At 39.4% G+C, this 18,880-nt stretch overlaps 1 protein-coding gene across 40 annotated transcripts in view; it reads left to right on the forward strand.

Annotated features, from left to right (window-relative positions):
- SLC10A7 (solute carrier family 10 member 7) overlaps positions 1-18,880 on the forward strand; it is a 312,501-nt gene that overhangs the window by 65,876 nt on the left and 227,745 nt on the right. The window contains exon 4 of one of the 40 annotated variants that reach the window (XM_055550435.1): positions 3,131-3,269. The exons of 38 other annotated variants lie outside the window; for them this stretch is intronic. In XM_055550435.1, the coding sequence (XP_055406410.1) occupies positions 3,131-3,138 (8 nt within the window). In that variant the 3' untranslated portion in view covers positions 3,139-3,269. Of the gene's footprint in view, positions 1-3,130; positions 3,466-18,880 lie in introns of those variants that run through there. One more of the 40 variants, XM_055550413.1, reaches the window with a different exon arrangement.

Below are 18,880 nucleotides of genomic sequence, written 5' to 3' on the forward strand. Positions count from 1 at the left end.
AGGAACTGCTTTGCACTGACAGTGGAGTAATATGCTTCATGATTGAAAGGGCAAAGGGGCTTGGAAGGGGAAAAAAAATAAGAATAGGCCTGCACAGATATGTAAATGAGGGAAGGAAATCTGTAGGAAGACTTCACTCTTAAGTTGAGAGAGAAAGTTTATTACAAAGTTCTTTTTCTCATAACACAATGAGTGGTTTTGCTCATTTCTGAATTAATTTCTGGGCTTGCTTTCCATCCTAACACTGGTATATGTAGCACAGGGCAGTGTTTTCCAAAACAGGCACTTAGGTTGATTTGTTTTCAACTAAGATGCTCTTACACGTTGGTGCCCGGGTGGAGCGCTGACCATAGTGCATTTCCCCACACCTTCTTTATTCTTTAATTCCTGTCCCATAGTTATTCCACTATATTCTTTAGAAAAAAAATTTCTTTAGGTTGCTGAAGAATTTATGGTTTGTACTGACACCACTTTTGTTTCTCTTTATTTTTGATGCGGCTTTCGAAAACTGCCTAAACATATCTTTTGGGTGTAGGTAGGAGTGTGTGTGAGGAAATGGTTGAATGAGGTGGAAGGATATTCGAGACGGGGTTATGAGTTTGATATTAGTAGGGGTTCAAATTGCAGTAGCATTTTATTTTCAGTTGAGGTTTTTAATGTTGACATTGTAATACAGTTGAAAAGAGTATGAGTTTTGGTGTCTACAGGCTTGTACAAATCCTGGCTTTATTAATGACTAGCTCTCTAGTTTTAGATAAATTACTTTACCTCTCATCTACTTTACCTGTAAAATGGGCATAATATGAATTTTAAATGAAAGGATAATGAATGTAAATCATTTAGTCTGCCCTAGAGTAAGTACTCATAAATGCATGCCATAATGATACTTAATTGCCATGATAGCAGTATTAATTTTCAGTTATTAGATGATTATTTTAATATGTGTGGCTCTATTCATCAAATAGATTTCAATCAACTGAAGATTTTTTTCTTTTTCCTAGATGATCTACCTTTTTATCATGAAGCCTCACTAAGTGGAAGTAACTGTAGGTTAAACCAAAATTCAAGACAGAAAAGACAGAAAATTGTTCAAATAGGCATTATTTAACTGAAAGGGTTAACCTGAATATATGTGTGCATGCTGTGTGCTTAGTCGCTCAGTCATGTCTGACTCTTTGTGACCCCATGAACTGCAGCCCTCCATGCTAGAATCCTAGAATTTATTCTTAAATTATTAAATTTAAATTAGTTAATTAGCTTAAATTAGTTTTATAATATGACATCCTTCAAATGCTAAAAGAATATTGAATGGAAAAGAAAATCTAGTTGGTGTTCCAGACAGTTCTGGAGGTACTTTTAGCGTTTGCCTAAATGCAGAGTGTCTGCGCTAAGTCTCTTCAGTTGTGTCTGACTCTTTGCAACCCTATGGACTGTAATCTGCCAGGCTCCTCTGTCCATGGATTCTCCAGGCAAGAATTCTGGAGTGGGTTGCCATGATGTTCTCCAAGGGATCTTCTCTGCCTAGGGATCAAACCCATGTCTCCTGTGGCTCCTGTGTTGCGGGTAGATTCTTTACGACTTGGCCAATGGGGAAGCCCTAAATTTGGGGAAGTTTCCAAATATTCCTGTATATGTGATAACTTTCTAATACATTTATTTAAGCTAACTTTAAATGGCAGTATATTTTAAATATATCTCTTGTGTTTATTACTTAGCACCCTACCAGGTGCTGATGCATGAGATTATTGTGTAAAGATGATGTGTACACAGTGCCTGCCACACAAGGAAGAATCGGGAGATGATGGTCACTGATATTATTGCCATCTCATCCCAGCAGACCAGCCTGTGTTGGTAACTTTGCAGATTAAAAAGGAGGAACTTCAGGGAGATTCTCAAGCTCAGCAAATGCAGAAAGTCTGGGTCTAGTATAGGCTCCCTAAGGCTAGTAGGATGGTTACCATACATCTGGCAAGAAAGAATCTACATGATTCTTTATAATTTTTTCAAATCATTTTACTATTCCATTGAAAGCTTTGTTAAAGTTTAAGATAGGTACCTTGTGTTACATTAACAAGAAGACGATGTTCTAAAAAGGTAATTGTGCATTTACATATACAGAATAAGAGTGGGGGAGGACCAGTTTTAAGCAATCCTTCTTTGTGGTTATAGCAAGATTTTGTACATGTCTCCACTCGCTCAGTTATGTGTTTGGGGTGTGTGTGGAAACAGTAAGACCATGAAATAAGTAGAGAAATAGTCAAAGGATTATGCCTTTCTTTACATCCTTGTTTTCCACCAGCCAACAGTGCCTGCTGTGTACGCTACCTGTTATATATCTGCCCCACACATAGCCGTTATGCACAGAAAGAAGCCCATCCCAGGGCAAATAATAAACTGTTTTAAAGGAAGTCTACTTTGAAGAAAATCTAAGCAGTCTATTTGATTTAAATAAACATTTGTCCAAGGTCTGGTTTTCTTTAAAGTAGCTTTGGATTTGATATATCCTAGGTGGCGCTAGTGGTAAAGAACCTGTCTGCCAATGCAGGAGGCATAAGAGATGCAGATTCAATCCCTGGGTGGGGAGGATCCCCTGGAGGAGGGCATGGCAGCCCACTCCAGTATTCTTGCCTGGAGAATCCCATGGACAGAGGAGTGCGGCAGACTACAGTCCATGGGATCTCAAAGAGTCGCTCACGACTGAAGTGACTTAGTACACACACTGTAGATTGAATACTCCATTGTATATTGAAATACATAGTCCATTGTAGATTGAAATATTCTTGAGGACAAGGGTCACATCTTATATTAAACGGAACAAACCAGAAGCCCAGTTCCTTATACACAGAAGGAACGCATCAAATGCTTCCTGACTGGATAACTGGGTTGATTTCAATGATGATACTCAGATTTTAGGTTCATGGATCCTAGCGTTCCTTCTTTTCTCTTTCCTTTCCTCAGTACTGCTCTCGAGAAAGCTTTGTCCACATACTCTTTGGGAATTTTTTGAAGCTGCCAACGGGGTTCAGTTTTCAACCTCTCTGACGCCAATGGTAACTTCTAGGGACCATCTTTCTCCCTCTACCCACCATTTGTGCCTTGTTACACCTTCCCCACGTTGTTCTTTTATCAGGGGTGTGAGAAAAGCCAGAGTTGGAGAAACGATGACCGGATTGAGATGCACTTCACAGAAGGATGCAAAGATTTTGCCAGAGGGATTGGTTTCTGTTCTCCTGGGAGCCATTAGCTTCTCTAATGACCCTGCTGTTCCTCTGGTTGTGTTTCCCATTCAGCCTTGGCCTTTCAGAAGACTCTGTGAGCACCCTAAATGGTTGTTTTATTCCCAACCCCAATCCTACTTAGGACTGTAAGGGACCCACTCTGCTATAGAGGTTCATTTCTACCTTTTCTCCCAACCCCGTTCCAGGACTTCTTTCAGGTTTTAACCCAGAAAACGGTTAAAAAAAAAAATTGTTGAATATTAAATAATTCTATGTAATAAGTTACGATTCAAAACACAGTGAGTTATGTTGTAAAAAACAACACTGCATTTTTAAAAAGACTTGTTTGTGTCACACCAAAATATACATACTTCCTTTTTTTCCCCCCACCTTAAGATGTTTGTCTCTTGCTTTTTCAAATTTACCAGAAATTTTGCCTCCATTTCTGGATTTATAATTTGGTAAGCCATGGGTTAATAGTTCTTACCACTTAATAATATAATATTGATGGTATAGTTAATACTGATATTTATTGAGCAACACACTCCAGTACTCTTGCCTGGAAAATCCCATGGACGGAGGAGCCTGGTGGGCTGCAGTCCATGGGATTGCAAAGAGTCAGACACGACTGAGCGCCATCACTTTCCCTTTTCACTTTCATGCATTGGAGGAGGAAATGGCAACCCACTCTAGTATTCTTGCCTGGAGAATCCCAGGGACGGCGGAGCCTGGTGGGCTGCCGTCTATGGGGTCGCACAGAGTTGGACACGACTGAAGTGACTTAGCAGCATTGAGCATTTACTGTGCTAATACTTTATATGAATTGTCTCATTTAATTCTCACTTACTACTCACAAATAGATATTAATATTACACCTACTTTTGAGTTGAGGAAGCAGGCTCGATGGTTAAGTTGATCTTGGAGGAGGACCCTTTAGTGCTGGTGCTGGATTCAGACCTAGTTCAGCTAAGTCTAGCGCCCTCTAGTGTGTGCCTGTATATCATGGCTGTTTTCGTACTGAAAACATAGCCCTTTTCCTACCTGTCTCTCGTCTTCCGGTTCAGTCTGTATCCATTTTTGCGCAGGAGGTTGTGTCCCATCAGGCGTAATCATATCACTTAGGTCTATGAAGATGGATCATGGATAAATAAAAGGAAAACCATGCTAGTAAGTTGTTGTTTTAAACTCTACTTTTCAGGGTTGACTAGGTAGGCACCTTAGTAACGTGGTGCGTGTTCCTGCTAAGTCACTTCAGGCGTGTCCGGCTCTTTGTGACCCAATGGACCATAGACCGCCAGGCTTCTCCGTCCATTGGGTTCTCCAGACAGGAATACTAGAGTGGGTTGCCATGCCCTCCTCCAGGGGATCTCCCCGACCCAGGGATCAAACCCACGTTTCTTACGTCTCCTGAATTGGCAGGTAGTTTGTTTTGTTTTGTTTTGTTTTGTTTTGTTTTACCACTAATCCCACTTGGGAAGCCCTTCGGTAACTTGGTATTATCTCATAATAATGACCTCAAAGGAAAAAATAAGAGCTAGCCTAATAGTCCCTCTTTTGCTAGTAAAGCTTGGCAGCAAAGGTTGTGTGGGTAGTTAATAGTTAACAGGAAGCTGACTGTTGAAGGGGGTGGAATCTGTATTAGTTTTCTTAAAGATAAACCTCACCTTGGAAGTAACCATCTCCTAAGTGCACTGACAGACCTTGAAGAGAAAAGTTGAAAAGTAGAAGAAACTGGGCATAAGTTAATAAGTCAGATTTTATCTTCATGATAAAACCTGTCCTGAGTGCTGGAAAGTGATTGAGAAGGCCATGAAGTAAGCTTGGCTTTCAGCAAGATTTGGGGTTTTGTAGGAAGACTCCTGAGAGTCCTAACAATGAAACTTCTGAAATCATTTATTCAGGCTCTCGGCCAGATAGGAAGTTGTCTGTTGAAATTCCAGTGGTTTGACAGAATTCTAGGTAAAATGGACAATTGAAAATAGGTGCTCTGTCCTCAGGCTTTCTTCCTGAGCCTAAGACTGCATCTCACATTGATACAGTGGGTTTAGGAGTTCCAGTCTCACCACTAATCCACTGCACTTATTTCCCTCAATCACTTCACTTCTCTGAGCCTTATTTTTCACAAGCTGTAAAATGCAATAATATCTCATAGGGTTATTTGGGTAATTGTGAGAAATATCACTTGTTTGGCATATAGAAGATGCTCAAAAAATGTCAGTTTCCCCTGCACCCTGCCAACTTATGAAATGCTATTTTGAAGGAAAAGTAAAGTAATAGAAGTTGTCGTTTCATTATAAATCGCTGGGTCAGGAAACAGGTTTTATCTCCTGATCTTGTAGAATATTATGCATCAACTCTCCTTTAAGCCCCTGTGAGCTTCCAATATAGGGGAAAAAATAAAGTTAAGTTTGGTTAAAAACTCTTCGAAGGTAGTTTTTAAACTGTGGTGAAGCTCAGTTGAAGGTAGCCAAGTGGGGCCACTTCCAGGGGTCTTGGAGGTGAGGCAATTTGTTTTTGTACTTGTATCAGTGCTTTTACTCTTTCTAATCTCATTTCTAATCCCTTAGGATCCATAATAAAGTCTTCAGTACTATACATTTTTATTAAACATCTTTTTTTGGACTCAAATTTGCATTTCAGATAATATAACAAAATGTATGTGTTTCAAGTATTCACTGCATAATTGTGATTAGAACATGTAATCCCTCAAAAGATGTTAATTGCAATTTAAATTCACACTGAATTTAATTAAGTGAGTTGGGGATTAGAAAGTAGATGTAAGGAGTAGTTAAGGGAATACATTTTGAAAAAGCATCCATATTTTTTTCTGAAAAATATAAACCTCTTTCAAGTTGAAGATTAGAACACTGAAGGAAATATGGAAGAGAGGGGAGGAAACAGGTTAAAGAACATGCTAGAAAAATCTTAAAACTGTGTTCACAATTTAGATCTTGTATTTAAACGAATTGTGGTTAAAGAAGGAGAGCTGGTTTGAGTAATCTTCTCATTTATATTCCTTAAGAGTCTTTCAGTGCTTGTTAACTCACTTGGTGTCTGATAAAGACTTCAGTTAAACTGAGATCTTTAAGAACTCCAGAGAAAGGGAAGGAGGTATTGAATAGATAGAGGCCTTTCAATCTAACCATTAATTGATGCTTCAATATTCCTTACAGTATTCTGGTCAACGGGGTGTTTTATGAATAATTAGGTGTAATAGACACTCTGTGCACAGACAGTTCATATTTAAGCAGTGCTTTTCTACAATAACTTCATTGTATTAGTAGATATAACAAGTAGCACTGAAAGAAAAACAAATGCATTATTTTTCCCCCTAGTTTCTATAGGGTATTAAGATTTGAGATTTAAGGTCTTAAAAATAAGTGTTGAGCAGTCATCTTTCTAAGTGATTGGGAGAATGAAGTATTGAAATTAATTATTTGGTATTGAATCTAAAAAACAGTTTTCAAAAGAAATAACATTGTGGCTGATTTTATTTTATTTTTAAATTAACTTACTTATTTCCGTTGGAGGCTAATTACTTTACAATATTGTGGTGGTTTCTGCCATACATCGACATGAATCAGCCATGTGTGTACATGTGTTCCCCCATCCTGAAACCCCCCTCCCACCTTCCTCCCCACTCCATCCCTCTGGGTTATCCCAGAGCACCGGCTTTGAGTGCCCTGCTTCATGAATTGAACTTGCACTGGTCATCTATTTTACATATGGTAATATACATGTTACTCCTTGTAACATATACGCTTACTCCTTGGAAGGAAAGTTATGACCAACCTAGACAGCATATTAAAAAGCAGAGACATTACTTTGCCAAAGGTCGGTCTAGTCAAGGCTATGGTTTTTCCAGTAGTCATGTATGGATGTGAGAGTTGGACTGTGAAGAAAGCTGAGCACCGAAGAATTGATGCTTTTGAACTGTGGTGTTGGAGAAGACTCTTGAGAGTCCCTTGGATTGCAAGGAAATCCAACCTGTCCATCCTAAAGGAGATCAGTCCTGGATGTTCATTGGAAGGACTGATGTTGAAGCTGAAACTCCAATACTTTGGCCACCTGATGTGAAGAGCCGACTCATTTGAAAAGACTCTGATGCTGGGAAAGATTGGGGGCAGGAGGAGAAGGGGAATGACAGAGGATGAAATGGCTGGATGGCATCACTGACTGTATAGACATGGGTTTGGGTGGACTCCAGGAGTTGGTGATGGACAGGGAGGCCTGGCGTGCTGCGGTTCATGGGGTTGCAAAGAGTTGGACATGACTGAGCAACTGAACTGAACTGAACTGAACTGAATATACATGTTTCAATGCTATTCTCTCAGATCATCCCACCCTTGCATTTTCCCACATAGTCCAAAAGTCTGTTCTTTATATCTGTGTCTCTTTTGCTGTCTTGCATATAGGGTTGTCATCACCATCTTTCAAAATTTCATATATATGTATTAATAAACTGTATTGGTGTTTTTCTTTCTGACTGACTTCACTGTGTATAGTAGGCTCCTGTTTCATCCACCTCATTAGAACTGACTCAAATGCGTTCTTTTTTATAGTTGAGTAATATTCCATTGTGTGTATGTACCATAACTTACTTATCCATTCATCTGCTGATGGACATCTAGATTGCTTCCATGTCCTAGCTATTGGAAACAGTGCTGCAGTGAACATTGGGGTACATGGGTCTCTTTCATTTCTGGTTTCCTCGGTATATATGCCCAGCAGTGGGATTCCTGGGTCATATGGCAGTTCTATTTCCAGTTTTTTAAGGAATCTCCATACTGTTCTTGTAGTGGCTGTACCAGTTTGCATTCTCATCAACAGTGTAAGAAGGTTCCCTTTTCTGTATCCCCTCTCCAGAGTTTATTGTTTGTAGACCTTTTGATGGCAGCCATTCTGACCAGTATGAGATGGTACCTTGTTGTTGTTTGTATTTGCATTTTTCTGATAATGAGTGATGTTGAGCATCTTTTCATGTGTTTATTAGTCATCTGTATGTCTTCTTTGGAGAAATGTCTGTTTAGTTCTTTGGCCCACTTTTTGATTAGGTCATTTATTTTTCTGGTATTAAGCTGCATAAGCTGCTTGTATATTTTTGAGATTAATTCTGTCAGTTGCTTCATTTGCTATTATTTTCTTCCATTCTGAAGGTTACCTTTTCATCTTGCTCATAGTTTCCTTCATTGTGCAAAAGCGTGTAAGTTTAATTAGGTCCCATCTGTTTATTTTTGTTTTTACTTCCATTACTCTGTGAGGTGGGTCATAGAGGATCTTGCTGTGATGTACGTCAGAGAGTGTTCTGCCTATGTTTTCCTCTAAGAGGTTTATAGTTTCTGGTCTTACATTTAGATCTTTAATCCGTTTTGAGTTTATTTTTGTGTTTGGTGTTAGAAAGTGTTTTAGTTTCATTCTTCTAGAAGTGATTAACCAGTTTTCCTAGCTCCACCTGTTAAAAAAAATTGTCTTTTCTCCATTGTGTATTTTTGCCCCCTTTAAGGTGTCCAGAGGTGTGTGGATTTATCTCTGGGCTTTCTATTTTGTTCCACTGATCTATATTTCTGTCTTTGTGTCAATACCATACTGTTTTGATGACTGTAGCTTTGTAGTATAGTCTGAAGTCTGGCAGGTTGAGTCCTCTAGTTCCATTCTTTTTTCTCAAGATTGCTTTAGGTATTTGAGGTTTTTTGTGTTTTCATACAAATTGTAAAATTATTTGTTCTACTTCTGTGAAAAATACTGTTGGTAGCTTGATAGGAATTGCATTGAATCTATAAATTGCTTTGGGTAGTATACTGATTTTCACTATATTGACTCTTCCAATCCATGAATATGGTATATTTCTCCATTTATTTGTGTCATCTTTGACTTCTTTCATCAGTGTTTTATAGTTTTCTATATATAGGTCTTTTGTTTCTTTAGGTAAATGTATTCCTATTTTTTTCTTTTCGTCGCAATGGTGAGTGTGATTGTTTCCTTAATTTCTCTTTCTGTTTTCTCATTGTTAGTGTATAAGAATGCAGGGGATTTATGTGTGTTAATTTTATATGCTGCAACTTTGATATTCACTGATTAGCTCTAGTAATTTTCTGGTGGTGTCTTTGGGGTTTTCTATGTAGAGGATCATGTCATCTGCAAACAGTGAGTGTTTTACTTCTTCTTTTCCAATTTGGATACCTTTTATTTCTTTTTCTTCTCTGATTTCTGTGGCTAGGACTTCTCAAACTATGTTGAATAGTAGTGGTGAGAGTAGGCACCCTTGTCTTGTTCCTGACAGTAGAGGAAATGCTTTCAATTTTTTGCCATTGAGGATAATGTTTGCTGTGGGTTTGTCATATATGGCTTTTATTATGTTGAGGTAGTTCTTTCTATGCCTGCTTTCTGGAGAGTTTTTATCATAAATGGATGTTGAATTTTGTCAAAGGCTTTCTCTGCATCTATTGAGATAATCATATGGTTTTTATTTTTCAATTTGTTGATGTGGTGTATCACGTTGATTGATTTGCGGAAATTGAAGAATCCTTGCATCCCTGGGATAAAGCCCACTTGGTCATGATGAATGGTCTTTTTAATGTGTTGTTGGATTCTGTTTGCTAGAATTTTGTTAAGGATTTTTGCATCTATGTTCATCAGTGATATTGGCCTGTAGTTTTCTTTTTTTTGTGGTATCTTTGTCTGGTTTTGGTATTAGGATGATGATGACCTCATAGAATGGGTTTGGGAATTTACCTTCCTCTGTAATTTTCTGGAAAAGTTTGAGTAGGATAGGTGTTAGTTCTTCTTTAAATGTTTGGTAGAATTCACCTGTGAAGCCTTCTGGTTCTGGGCTTTTGTTTGTTGGAAGATTTTTTTATTACAATTTAAATTTCCACACTTGTGATGGGTCTGATAAGATTTTCTATTTCTTCCTGGTTCAGTTTTGGAAGGTTATATTTTTCTAAGAATTTGTCCATTTCTTCCAAGTTGTCCATTTTATTGGCATGTAATTGCTCGTAGCAGTCTCTTATGGTCTTTTGTATTTCTGTGTTGTTTGTTGTGATTTCTCCATTTTCATTCTAATTTTGTTGATTTGATTCTTCTCCCTGTTTTTTCTTGATGAGTTTGGCTAACAGTTTGTCTATTTTATTTATCTTCTCAAAGAACCAGCTTTTAGTTTTGTTGATTTTTTGCTATAGTCTCCTTTGTTTCTTTTTCAATTATTTCTACTCTGATTTTTATGATTTTTTTTTCTTTTACTAACTTTGGGGTTCTTCTTTTCTTCTTATTCTCATTGCTTTAGGTGTAAAGTTAGGTTGTTTATTTGATGTTTCTCTTGTTTCTTAAAGTAGGCTTGTATTGCTATGAATCTTGCTCTTAGCACTGCTTTTACTGAATCCCATAGGTTTTGGGTTGTCGTATTTTCATTTTCATTTGTTTCTATGCATATTTTCATTTCCTTTCTGATTTTTTCCATGATCTGTTGGTTATTCAGAAGGGTGTTGTTTAGCCTCCATATGTTTGTATTTTTAATAGGTATTTTTTTTTCCCCTGTAGTTGACATATAATCTCACTATATTGTGATCAGAAAAGATGCTTTAAATTATTTCAATTTTTAAAAATTTACCAAGGCTAGATTTGTGGCCCAGGATGTGATGTATACTGGAGAATGTTCCATGTGCACTTGAGAAAGAGGTGAAATCCATTGTTTTGGGGTGAAGTGCCCTATAGATATCAATTAGGTCTAACCGGTCCATTGTATCTTTTAAAGTTTCTGGTTTTTTGCTAATTTTTTGTTTGGTTGATCGATCTATAAATGTGAGTGGGGTATTAAAGTCTCCCACTATTATTGTGTTATTGTTAATTTCCCCTTTCTTGCTTGTTAGCATTTGCCTTACATATTGAGGTGCTCCTATGTTGTGTGCATATATATTTATAATTGTTATAGCTTCTTCTTGGATTGATCCTTTGATCATTATGTGGTGCCCTTCTTTGTCTCTTTTCAGAGTCTTTATTTCAAAGTCTGTTTTATCTGATAGGAGTATTGCTACTCCCTCCTGCTTTCTTTTGGTCTCCATCTGCATGAAATATCTTTTTGCAACCCTTCACTTTCAGTCTGTGTGTGTCCCTAGGTTTGAGGTGGGTCTCTTGTAGACAGTATGTATAGGGGTCTTGTTTTTGTATCCATTCGGCCAGTCTTGTCTTTTGGTTGGAGCATTTAACCCATTTACATTTAAAGGTAATTATTGATAAGTATGATCCCATTATCATTTACTTTGTTGTTTTGAGTTCGTTTTTATAAACCTTTTCTGTGTTTCCTGTCTAGAAAAGATCCTTTAGCATTTGTTGAAGAGCTGATTTGGTGGTAATTTGAATGTTGGGGCATTTAACATTGTCCCAGAGGTCTCTGAGGTTGTCCTCATTTCTTTTCATTCTTTTTTCCTTTTTCCTCTCTGCTTCATTTATTTCAACTATTCTATCTTCCACCTCACTTGTCCTCTCTTATACCTCAGTTATTCTCCTGATGATTCCCTCCAGAATGCTTTTAATCTCAGTCATTGCATTGTTCATTATTGATTGACTCTTCTTTATTTCTTCTAGGTCCTTGTTGAACATTTTTTGCATCTTCTCAATCCTTGTCTCTAGTTTATTATTCTGTAACCCCATTTTGTTTTTAAGATTTTTGACCATTTTTACTATCATTATTCTGAATTCTTTTCCAGGTAGACTCCCTATCCCCTCCTCTTTTGTTTGGTTTGTTGGGTTTTTGTCATGTTCTTTCACCTGCTGAATATTTCTCTGCCTTTCCATTTTGTTTAGATTGCTGTGTTTGGAGTGCCCTTTCTGCAGGCTGGAAGTTTGTGGTTCTTCTTAATTGTGGAGTCTGCTCCCTATGGGTGGGGTTAGACTAGTGGCTTGTCAGGGTTTCCTGGTTGGGGGAACTTGTGTCTGTGTTCTGATGGGTGGAGCTGGATCTCTCCTCTATAGAGTGCAATGAAGTGTCCAGTAGTGAGTTTTGGGATATCTATGGGTTTGGCATGGCTTTGGGCAGCCCATCTTTTAATGTTCAGGGTTGTGTTCCTGTTTTGCTGGAGAATTAGGATGGTGTGTCTTGCAGTGAAACTTCTTGGCTCTTGGGTGGAGCTTGGTTTCAGTGTAGGTATGGAGACCCACTCCAGTACTCTTGCCTGGAGAATCCCATGGATGGAGGAGCCTGGTAGGCTGCAGTCCATGGGGTCCTGACGAGTTGGACACGACTGAGCGACTTCACTTTCACTTTTCACTTTCATTCATTGGAGAAGGAAATGGCAGCCCACTCCAGTGTTCTTGCCTGGAGAATCCCAGGGATGGGGGAGCCTGGTGGGCTGCCGTCTATGGGGTTGCACAGAGTCGGACACGACTGAAGCAACGTAGCAGTAGCAGCAGCAGCGTGGAGACTTTTGGGTGAGCTCTTGTCTATTAATGTTCCCTGGAGTCAGGAGTTCTCTGATGTTCTCAAGTTTTGGAGTTAAGCCTCCTGCCTCTGGCTTTCGGTCTTACTCTTACAGTAGCCGTAAGACCTCCATCCATACTGCACAGAAGATAAAACCCCTAGGTTAATGGTGAAACAATTCTGCATAGCCTAGAACACCCAGTGAGGTTCATAGAGTTACATAGGGAAGAGAAGAGGGAGGAGGGAGATAGAGGTGACCAGGAGGAGAAAAGGGGGAGTCAAAAGGGGAGAGAGCAGTCTAGCTGGTAATCAAATACCTAAGTGCTCTCCACAGCCTGGAATACCCAGAGAGATTCACAGAGTTATGAAGAGAAGAGAAAAGGGAGGAAGGAGATAGAGGTGACCTGGAGGAAAAAAGAGAGAGTCAAAAGGGGAGGGAGCAATCAAACCAATAATCAAATCCCTAAGTGACAAAGGATACTGAAGATCAGATTCTTAAAAGTGCAAAATTGATAACAAATATCAAAGAGCAAACTTTAAAAACCTAGAATAGAGGTTAGACTCTGAAAAATACAATATGAAAAATACAAAACAAAATCAGTCACAAAAATTAAAAAAATATATATATAGAATTTGTTTTTAAAAGAAATAGGGTTTTTTTGGAAAGGTAATAGTAGGCTATAAAAATGAAAGTTAAAGGAGTAATAAAGAACTAATTTTTTTTTTAATTAAAAAGTGATAATAGTTAAAATATATCTAGGAATTTCTCTGGAGCTATTGTGGGCAGTGTGGCATCAGTTCGGTGTCAGATAGTCCCTTGTTCTGGCTTGTACGAGGTTTATAGGTGCCCTTCGAATGCATAGTCTCAGTATTAACTTCAGGGCTTTAATCTGTTGCATCTATCACTTCCAGACTGGTTCACCCTTCTTTGTTTATTTTGGCTTCCTCTATTTGCAAGTCTCTTCAGTGTCTAATTTCCACCCTGGAACAAGGTGGTGAAGGTGGCCACTTATTTAGGCTCACTTGTTCAGTTGTGTTGTGGGGAGGGAGGGACATTGCTAACAAATACCGCTGGCGTGTGTGGGCAGTGCTCGCAGTGGATGGCCCACACTGCGTTTGCCACACGTCACGGCAGCATGTACTTCCCGGGTCTACACTGCTCAGGCTCCAGGGTGCTCTGCAAGGGCACTGTCCCACGTGGGCCCTGCATTTTGTGCACTTCCCAGGTCTAAACTGCTCAGGTTCTTGGGTGCTCCGCAGGGGCACAGACCTAGATTGGCTGTGCATTTTGTGCTCATCTCAGGTCCAAGCAGCTCAGGCGACCGAGTGCTTGGTGCGTGCACTGTCCCAGGTGGGTTGTGCGTCTTATTCACCCACCCGGTCCCAGCCACTCGGCTTCCCAGGCGCATGATGAGAGCACAGTCCTAGGTGTGCTGTGCCCCTCCTGCCAAATGTCAACCATCCAGGATCCCAGGAAGAAGTGGTTAGCAACTGGTTGCCTGCTCACCGTTTGGTGGAAGATGTTGTCTGTGGGGCCAAGATTGCAGCAGCCCCTTGCCTTCCGGCTTTGGCTGTCGCATGCCTGTCTCTCTGCCTCTGGGGAGGGAGGGCCCTATAGGGCAGCCAGCTTGCTCTCCTTTGGTATTCTCTCAATCGTTTGAGAATACCAGGGGTCACCATGCGGTGTTACAGCCTTTAGCGAGAAAGGTCTTTTTTTTTTTCTCTCTTTGGCAATCCCGTGGTTTGGGTTGCTGTCTCACATTAGCTCCCTCAGATTATCTTCAGGGCATTCGGGCCCGGTGCTTACCCTTAGGACCGGTGTGCAGCCCAGGCCTCCCTGCCCAGCCCGCACTCGCTGGTGGCAGACACGAGCATCTGTGCCACTTCTCTGTCTCTGTTGTAGCTGTGGTTAGGTGCATATTCTGTGGGTTTGTTTGTTTTTTTTCCTCCCAGTTATGTTGCCCTCTAAGATTCCAAAACTCCCCACACACATGCCTGTGGGAGGGTTTCCTACTGTGTGGAAACTTCTCCTTCATGCCTCCCTCCCCAGGATGGGTCTCTATCCCTAAATCTTTTGTCTCTGTTGTTGTCTTTTATATTTTGTCCTACCTCCTTTGGAAGAGATTGGGCTGCCTATTTGGGTGCCTGTTGTCCTCTGCCAGCATTCAGAAGTTGTTTTGTGGGAGTTGCTCAACATTCAAATGATCTTTTGATGAATTTGTGGGGGAGAAAGTGGTCTCCCTGTCCTATTCCTGTGCTATCTTGGGACCCCCTCATTTTATTCTTAAATTTCCCCAGGAAAATATTTTAAATCAAGAATTCATTGTAAGATGATCTAAACACAGGTTGGGCTTCCCAGGTGGTGCTAGTGATAAAGAATGCAGGAGACCTAAGAGACTACAGGTTCGATCCTTGTGTCAAGAAGATCCCCTGAAGGAGGAAATGGCAACCCACTCCAGTGTTCTCACCTGGAGGATCCCATGGACAGAGGAGCCTGGTGGGCTACAGTCCATAGGGTCTCAAAGAGTCGGACATGACTGAAGGGATTTAGAATTCTTGCAAACACAGTTTTAAATGTAAAGGTATTATTCCTATATTTAAGACATTTTACTATTTTCACATGTGTTTAGAAGAAGAAACATCTCAAAGATTTTTAAATTGTCTCTTAGCAGAAATATTTCATGTGAAAATTCAAGTGGGAAGCTCTGTCTCTGTTTTGTTAGAAGTGTATGTGTGTGTGTGTAATCAGTCGCTTTGGTTGTGTCTGACTCTTTGCAACCCCACGGACTGCAGTCCGCCAGACTCCTCTGTCCATGCTCCAATATTGGAGCAGGTTGCCATTTCCTTTCCAGGGAATCTTCCCAACCCAGGATCAAACCCACATCTCTGACATCGGCTGCATTGTCAGGTAGACTCTTTAACACTAAAAAAGAACTGTGAATCTGACTTTATATCTTTGATTTTAAACAGAATTTTAAAGAATTCTGTTCTTTAAATGGAATTCTTTGACTTTATCTGTGCTAATGCAAAGGCATGTTTAAGGGAATAAACTTTTCAAAATGAGTAAGTAATACACCCTCTCAAAGTAAATAAAAACTCTGTTTTACCTAAGGTATTATTTGCAACTCGAAGTATTTAGACTCTTACCCATTTTGCTTGCAACCTAAAATTATTCCAGATAAATGTCTTCGTTTATTTGCAATTTAATTTCTCCAGAATGGCTACTTTGATAATGACTGTCATGAGTTCTTTTTCTAATAACATGAAATACTGTTATTCTCAATGAAATGACTTTTTTCTTTTGGGTTGCTGCTGCTGCTGCTGCTAAGTCACTTCAGTTGTGTCCGACTCTGTGCGACCCCATAGACGGCAGCCCCCCAGGCTCCCCCATCCCTGGGATTCTCCAGGCAAGAACACTGGAGTGGGTTGCCATTTCCTTCTCCAATGCATGAAAGTGAAAAGTGCAAGTGAAGTCGCTCAGTCGTGTCCGACTCTTCGCAGCCCCATGGACTGCAGCCTACCAGATTCTCATTATTGGGGCTTCCCTGGTGGCTCAGATGGTAAGGAATCTGCCAGCAATGCAGGAGACCCGGTTTGATCCCTGGGTCGGGAAGATCCCCTGGAAAAGGGAATGGCTACCACTCCAGTGTCCTTGCTTGGAGAATTCCATGGACAGAGGTCTCATTATCACATAAACATAATTTTTGACCAATGACATTTCAAAGGAACGTCTTATACCATTCATTCACTGTCTTAATGTACATTGTATTGTGTCATCTTGAAGTCACATACAATATTCCAAAACGACTCTATGTATAAAATTTTATATTCTTATTCTGTTTTAAAAATTTGTTAGTAACTTCCTTTTTTCTTACCACAAAAGCAACCTGTATTCCTAGTGGATAATCTAGAAAATATAGATAAACAAAACAAGGAAATATCATAATCCCACTGGTTTGATCATCATAGGGAAATTTTAAGTATATCTTCCAGGCCTTTTTATCTGTATATATGTTTAATAAGAACTTCCCCTGTGGCTCAATGGTAAAGAATCTGCCTGCAATGGGAGATGCAGTTTCAACCTCTGGACCAGGAAGATCCCTTGGAGAAGAAAATGGCACCCACTCCAGTATTTTTGCCTGGGAAATCCCATGGACAGAGGAGCCTGGCAGGCTACATACAGTCCATGGGGCTGCAAAAGAGTTGGACACAAATTCATGGCTGAAAACAACAAGGTTTAATAAAATAAGATCATATAATACACACTGTTTTGTAATCCTAATTGGTCCACTTAACAATACATTGTGAATGTGTCTCCATAGGGTTCTACCGCAGTCTTTGTAAAGACAGCTGACCACTCTAATGTATGGATGTTGAGTGATTTATTTCAGCTCTAGGTAACTTTTGCTACTAAAAAACAGGTTAAAATGAAGATCCTTTTAGTAATTTTTTCTTGGATCTGTACTATTTTCTTAGATCAATCTTTAAAAGTGGAATTCTCTGACTAAGGGGTATGTATGGAGAAGGCAATGGCAGCCCACTCCAGTACTCTTGCCTGGAAAATCCCATGGACGGAGGAGTCTGGTAGGCTGCAGTCCATGGGGTCGCTAAGAGTTGGATACGACTGAGCGACTTCACTTGCACTTTTCACTTTCATGCATTGAAGAAGGAAATGGCGCCCCACTCCAGTGTTCTTGCCTGGGGAATCCCAGGGATGGGGAGCCTGGTGGGCTGCCGTCTAGGGGGTCGCACAGAGTCAGACACGACTGAAGCCACTTAGCAGCAGCAGCAGCAGCATGGATGCTTTTAAAATTTTGCTACTTATTGCAACATTTCCAGCAAGTTTATAAAGGATACAAAGGCATCTTTTCCCTGAACTGTGATCAGTCTTCAGCATTATTAATTTTTTGATTCATGGCTCACTTGATATTTTCTCGATATTTTCTCCCCACCCAACTTTTGTTTACTCTTCTCAGTGCAAGCTGGTCCATGTTGCAAAGATGAGGAATACATGTAACATTTTCTAGAACTGTGTATTTAGTATTTTTATTTCATCCTCCCTAGACCCCTCCTAATTTCTACTGCTCATATTTTAGAGTTAACTCTTGAGGGCAACATTTGAAAAGTTGCCCTATTTCTTTTATTTCAACCAAAAGAAAGACACAGTGTAGTTGTGGAATGTGTTGTTTAACTAGGTCTCTAAACGTATTATGAATGGTGTCTGTAGAAGGATCTGGGGACAAGGCCTTTAAGTTTTTTTTTTTTTTTAATCACATCTTTAGATCTTGGAGAATCTGAACTTATATAAGAATGTTTGGGCTGCTGTTATTACAGGGAATCCTTCTGAGAGTATCTTCTCAGGTAATTTTTTTAGAGAAAGTCACTTACAGATATAAAACGTTTGACCAGAAGAAAGCCTCAGGTTGTCAGAGTTACTTACACACCATTGTCCAGCTGGGCGTCTTTATTAAATCATGTCTTGGCAGTCCATTAGTTGTGGTGCTACGGCTATTGCATGGCCCACTAAGCTAATATACCTTCAATCGCTACCAGAAGGATAACCTTAATAAAAATTTGAAGTCGCTTAATGCTTCACTGCTTGCTGACTAGTGTTTTATGTATTATTGCGTCTATTTAATTTCCATTCTGTGTATTTTTCATATTCACATATATCTTATCTACATAATATATTACAGTCTAATAAAGATTAATGGCCTAAATAAGGAAGAGCATTCGACAGCTCTTTTAATCCTGACTTGGCCACTGCCAGAACCTGTGTGATCTTAAACAAGTCACTTCCCACATTGTGCTTTTATCAAACATTATATGTAAAATTTAGGGAAACTGGGAGGATATCGGCTGATATTTCTTCCTGCAGTATTTTATTATTTGTAGAAAATGAAATTACATTCTGCTGAATGTAGCACATGGAAACCTTTTTCAACTTAGTAATACTTTTATAGGAAATAAAAAGAAGTTGCTCTATTTGATCCCCCATAAAATTTGAATAATTAAAATTTTTAAAAAGATCCACAATATTCGATGGTAAATGATACAGAAGAAAGCTCACTTAAAGTCAACTACCTTTAAAAAGAAATTAGCATTTAGTAATAATTACTGAAAAATATATTTAGTTTTTATTTTGAAAAAATGAAGCAGTAAATTATGGAAATAAGCTTTTTTTTTTTTTTTTCCAATTTATTGAACAGAGTTCAGGTTATAACTGCCTGCTAATTCTTAGAGTCAAGTG

Source organism: Bubalus kerabau, chromosome 16 (genome assembly GCF_029407905.1).
Source record: "Bubalus kerabau isolate K-KA32 ecotype Philippines breed swamp buffalo chromosome 16, PCC_UOA_SB_1v2, whole genome shotgun sequence".
NCBI lineage: Eukaryota > Metazoa > Chordata > Mammalia > Artiodactyla > Bovidae > Bubalus > Bubalus kerabau.